General features: G+C 46.4%; 1 protein-coding gene across 1 annotated transcript; it reads left to right on the top strand.

The window, feature by feature from the left end:
* The first annotated feature begins 1650 nt into the window (after nucleotides 1–1650).
* On the top strand, nucleotides 1651–5410 carry SDF2L1 (stromal cell derived factor 2 like 1). The gene is made up of 3 exons (XM_084297148.1): nucleotides 1651–1856; nucleotides 2619–2815; nucleotides 4729–5410. The coding sequence occupies exons 1-3, from the start codon at nucleotides 1688–1690 to the stop codon at nucleotides 5005–5007; spliced, it is 645 nt and encodes a 214-aa protein (XP_084153274.1). The 5' UTR covers nucleotides 1651–1687; the 3' UTR covers nucleotides 5008–5410.
* The last annotated feature ends 212 nt before the right edge of the window (nucleotides 5411–5622 follow it).

The following is a 5622-nucleotide window of genomic DNA, read 5'->3' as shown; positions in this document are numbered from 1 at the left end:
AAGAGTCATGATGAGATTCCTATTAAAATAAATAAATAAATAGCTGTCGTTTCCATTACCAACCTGCACCATCGCTTAATTTCAACAAAAAATTTACCTGCAGCTTGCAGCAGCCAGCTAGAAACAATAGTGGGCTTTGTCACAGTGAGGTGGCTGTTAATTGCCATGGGTGTTTGGCATTGATGGGGTTCTTTGTTGGCAACCGTTCTAACCCAATTATGTTTCTAAAGTACAACTGAAAAGCGTTGTAGGGAGCACCATGTAAATGGCACTAAATGCACAGAGACTGAGTGACCTCCCAGAAAGATAGACAGGTGCCAGCTAAAGCCCCATATTATTGATTTTCCACGGCTAAAATGGCAACTACAGACATCTGGTTTTGCCCTGTTTATAACAAGGGCAGCAAATGTGAGCTCTTGTCTTAGTTTTAGGAACAAGGTTTCTTAGAATGACAAAGAAATACGGCGTTTGACTATCGAATCTGTGGGGTTTGTGTTTGTTTCTGTGAGCAAATAAAAACATTTCTGGGACCACGAACTTTTAGTCCTCAGAAAAACACACTGGGCCTGTGTGTATGCGTGTGCACATGTACGCCTGTGTGACTAGGTTCAGGAGCCACGTTTGTTCAATGCAGGCCTGACATTTAGGTCAGAGATTCTTCAGAGATACAGATACAAAAACCAGGCCAGAGCCAGCATGAAGAAGACTAACCATTCAAGGGGGCGGCATCACATGGGTAGGAAAAAGCCTCACAGATCGGTGTAGGTGATAAGGAGTCAGCTGCGCATCGCATGATGTTTCCCCTAGCCAGGGACGTGTGTGCACTTTCTAAACCATCCTGTAATGGTGCAGTGCTGCAGTTCTGTGCTGTTCTCACACAGAATCCAGTTGTTACAAAGAGTGAAGTCCCAAGGCAGGTGCCTGCCTAAGTGTTTCCATGCTGTTAAGATAAAAATCCTGATAAATTATAAATTTGTTGTACTCTTGGGAGCGTTACCTGAGGCTGACACCAGGCCGCCCGTGATGCGATACACGGGGCAACCCAACGAGCGATTTCTGAGGCAAAACTAACGGGCTGCGTGCCCTTTGCCAACCTGCAGCCTCCAAACCAGTGAGGGGCGTGTGTTAACCTGAGTGGTGACCCTTTTGTACAGGACAGCTCCTGACAACCTGTGTAAGACTTTCACAGAGGGACAACCGCGGCAGGTGCAACCCTAGGAAATCACCACACGCTAAGTGTCTCCGTTAGCTCCTCGGGCAGCGCGTACCGCCCGGTGGTGACCAGACCCGGCTTCGTTTTTCCCGGGCTGAGGCGCTGAGGCCCCGGGGCCGCCACCCAGCGCCCGCCCCGCCCGCTCCCGTCAGCGCTGCCCAGCAGCCAGGGAACCCCCGCGCCCGCCCGCCCGCTGCGCCGCAGTCCTCCTCCGCGTCCTCCCCTGGGAGGTGCCACGCCGCTCGCTCTGATTGGCCGCCTCTCCCCCTCGGCCCAATCAGCTCCCCGTGCCGGGGGTCCCCGGGCTTTGAGATCGCCGCGGCGCTGCCCAATGAGAGAGCGAAGCCGAGCGGAGGGCGGGCGGCGATTGGGCGGCCGCGGAGCTGGCGGGAGGCGATTGGCCGAGGCGGCGGCGGAGGGGGGAGGGAGGTGCGGAAGCGCTGTGGGCAGCGGGGCCGGGCGGGCTGAGGCGCGATGCGGGGCGGCCGCCGCCTCCTCCCGCTGCTGCTGCTGGCGCTGCTGCGCGGGCCGTGCCGCGGCAGGGAGCCGGCGCCGGGCGCTGTTACCTGCGGCTCGGTGCTGAAGCTGCTCAACACCCGGCACAGCGTGCGGCTGCACTCGCACGAGGTCAAGTACGGCTCCGGTGAGCGGCGGGGGGGGCGCTGAGGGGGAGGGAGATGGGGAGGCCCTGAGGGGAAGGGAGGTGAGGGGGGGTCCTGAGGGGACAGGGAAGTGGCAGGGAGGGGGGGATTTGGGGTCAGGGAAATGGTGGGGGGATCCTGAGGGGGGGCTGAGGGGAAATGAGATGGCCGGGGGGGTCCTGAGGGGACAGGGGGGTTGCAGGGGGAGCAGGGAGGGAAGCTGGGGGTCTCTGAGGTGATTGTCGCTGGGGCAGAGGGGGCAGCAGGCCGGAGGTGGGGCTGTGGGGTGGGCTGGAGGCCTGGCAGCCCAGCAGGGAGAGGGGGACAATGAGGCCTGGGTGCAGGAAGGCGTTGGAGGTGAACCCCATGGGCCCTGGGGTGCTGATGTGCTGCCTGGTCCTTGAGGAGAGCCCTGGTCTGGGTCTGGGGCCTCAGCAGCACCTTCTGGGGAGCACCTGCTCTGGTGAGACTGAGGCTGCTGAGTGCTTTGTTGAAGAACTTTTTAGTAATTTTGTCATGAGTCAGAACTTCACTGTGAGCTCTGGCAATTTGCATGTGCTAACATGTAGCGTGTTGAAGTGCCTCAATGTGCAGTATTGTATGGTACCTGCATTCCCACCAGAGTAAGCGAACAGACTCTGAGAACTAAGCATTTCTCAAATATGAGGGCATGAGAACATTAAAGCAGATTTCTCTAATTCTTTCAGGACTTTCTGAACTGGAGAAGTGGGTTAAGTCTCTTGCCATTAATTCTATTCCAACAGGAAGCGGGCAGCAGTCAGTGACAGGAGTTGAAGCTTCAGATGATGCTAACAGTTACTGGCGGATTCGGGGGAAGAGTGATGGCAGTTGCCAACGTGGAACACCAGTGAAATGTGGGCAAGCAATACGACTTACCCATGTGAACACAGGAAAAAATTTACACACTCATCACTTCCCATCACCGCTCTCCAATAACCAGGTAAGTTGTTCTAGATCTTAAGCTTTTGCATAAACAGTGCATGGCTGATTTTTGACACTAACTCTCTTCAAAAACAAGAAAAATGGAGAATCAGGCATGTGTACTGCCAGAAAGTGTATCGCTGGATATGCTGAGTCCAGATGGATTCTTCTCTGCATCTTTGTCTCTGTCAAGAACTTTAATACATTATTCTAAGAGAAATATTTACCAGTACTTGTTTGCCATAATAGTTTTAACAAACCTGTATTTGTTTCTCTATTCTGCACCACTGATACTGGGAAAGCTGTTCTGAAGTATTCAGGACTTTTACAGTCCAGGAGATTGGGCACCTTCCTGAGCATTATAAAGACTGGTCTAGAACCAGACAGCAAATCTGGTGTTAGGACACTAGGCTGTTCTGCATCCAGGTTTCTTGGAGTTCCAATCCATTAGTCTCAATCATCTCCCTGTCCCTGTTTTAGTTCTCTATTCTTATTTATTTGTCTACTTTGCCAGAAAAAAAAATCATCTCACAATCACATTTATTTGTCATTTTATAATTTTCTAGAACACTGTTTCTCACTATATAAAAATAAAAATCCAAATTTATTGGTTATTGGCAGTCATTTTAGTTTTCCTTTAGGCCAAGTTGTTAGGCCATTCGATTCTAAGTTGAAAGGCCAGACTCTGTTTGAAACAGATTTGTCTGAAGGTGGCTGAAAAAATAAGGTCTAGTTTTGTTTAGAACATCTAGTTTACATATTTATCAAAACAAAAGAAGTGATGGAAAAATAACATATCAGAAGAATTATTCAAAGAACAGATGGACTTTTTAAAACTTCCACCATTTGTCAATTTAGACAATTCATTTAACAATTTAACACTGTCATTAATGTAAAAATATTCAGCAACTGTCTTTTTTTTTTTTTCCCCTTTGCATTAGCTATGTGCTTGCATAATTTCTAAGCAAAAGGAGATTTTGCATGGCTTCCCTGAGATTGATAGTACTGTGACTTATCTTACTGAAGCATGGTGTGGTTCTGAGCACAAACTTTAATTTCATATTCTTAACAAATAAGTTTGTTTTTCAATTACTAGCTTGCCTTTAACACTATAAACTTGAATAACATGACCCTAAAACATTAACTTGCTAGGTACAAACTATTTCTGTTCTACTTTCAAGTTGTTATTCACTTCTAGTCATCAGATTTAAGAATTAAAATCTGTAGCGAGTCTTAAATGGTTTGAGCTGAGACCTACCGTGTTTCTGCAAACACTTGGAATATTTTGGGGTGCGTAATGAAATCTGATCTTTAATTTCTGTGTTAGCAGGAATTCGTTTGCTTTATCTTTTTTTTTTATTATTAAGAGCCCTTCAACTGTCTGTCTGAAGTAAGAGTGCAAACCAAAATAATTGTTAACCCAGTTGTAATCTTGGTGTCATTAAGTAAAAAAGGAATACAATTATTTAGGCTAAATTGTTGCAATGTTGTGATTAAAAACACATTATGCTGAAAAAAGTCTGTTGCAGTGGTAACTCTGAAAGTGGTCATGCTAAATATTTACAGTTACAAACTTGTTTTAGTGGAGAAAACTTCTATCAGCATTAGTGTTTCTTTTGATTTTTTTTTTTTTTGTCAGAAGGATTGTTCTGATCTCTGTGCTCAAGTCCTCTTTAATTTCTAATATATGTTGGGGTTTGGTGGCTCTTTGCTCAGATTGTGCATTGGAGTTTGTTGGCATCTTATCTTCAGATTGTAGTGTGAGAAAGTTACTGCTTCAGGATTTGACCGCTGTTGACAAAGCAATTGAACGTATTTGTCTTTCCTCTCCATCCCTGCCTTTAAACTCTGCTGGCTCCGTGGCTGATATTTCTGTGTGCGTGTTGAGTGTTTGCTTACATTTTCACTTCAGGAAGTTTGTGTCTCTAACAGGAAGTAAGTGCCTTTGGTGATGATGGTGAAGGCGATGACCTCGATATATGGATTGTACAATGCAGTGGGACACACTGGGAGCGGGAGGATGCGGTGCGCTTCAAGCACGTAGGAACTGAGGTGTTCCTTTCGATAACGGGGGAGCAATATGGCCATCCGATTAGAGGCCAACGGGAAGTTCATGGCATGCCCACCGCTAATCACCACAACTATTGGAAAGCAATGGAAGGAGTCTTCATCAAACCCAGTATGGACCCTGCAAAACACGATGAGCTCTGAATTGACAGAGGATCCAAAATGCTTCAGCTTACTCCAGTGTTCGGAGATGCTAACCCTTGGTCTCTTACAAGTCCTGCCTTGCCTAAGTGACTGACTTTCTGTGTTACTGAAGGGCATTAGTTCACTCTAGGAATGCAGCACTTCTGTGGGGAATGATATCTGCTGGGTTCAGACACTGAGATTTATTTAAGAAATCCTTTCTAAATTTTCAAGCTTATTTGGTGAAACTAGTTCATACGTCTGTTAGTTTTCACTATCATTTGTTTTGGTTGTTACTTTTTCTCAAATTCAAAGGAAATGGAAAAAAAAAAGAAACAAGTAATACATTTCTGTAGTCCCAAATACAGCAAAACTTTGTATTTTGTAATCTTTTTCCAATTATCATTAAATATTTGGAAACTTCCTTCTACTTGTTAATGGGGAGAATGTTATTTCGGAGGAGTTGGAGCAAGTCTAGAAAGGGAATATAATGCTTGGAATGTAGGATCTTTTGAACGGTTTGAAGTCAGCTACTCAGCCTTCCAGAAAAATATCACAGCCTGTCTGAAAATTGCCTCCAATGTCTTTCTTGAGTTCTGTTGTATATGTATGAAAGAGTTGAAAATGTTGTATATA

Source organism: Netta rufina (genome assembly GCF_964035555.1).
Source record: "Netta rufina genome assembly, chromosome: 17".
Lineage (NCBI taxonomy): Eukaryota > Metazoa > Chordata > Aves > Anseriformes > Anatidae > Netta > Netta rufina.
The sequence above is the reverse complement of the archived record's forward strand: the minus strand, read 5'-3'. Positions and strand labels throughout refer to the sequence as shown.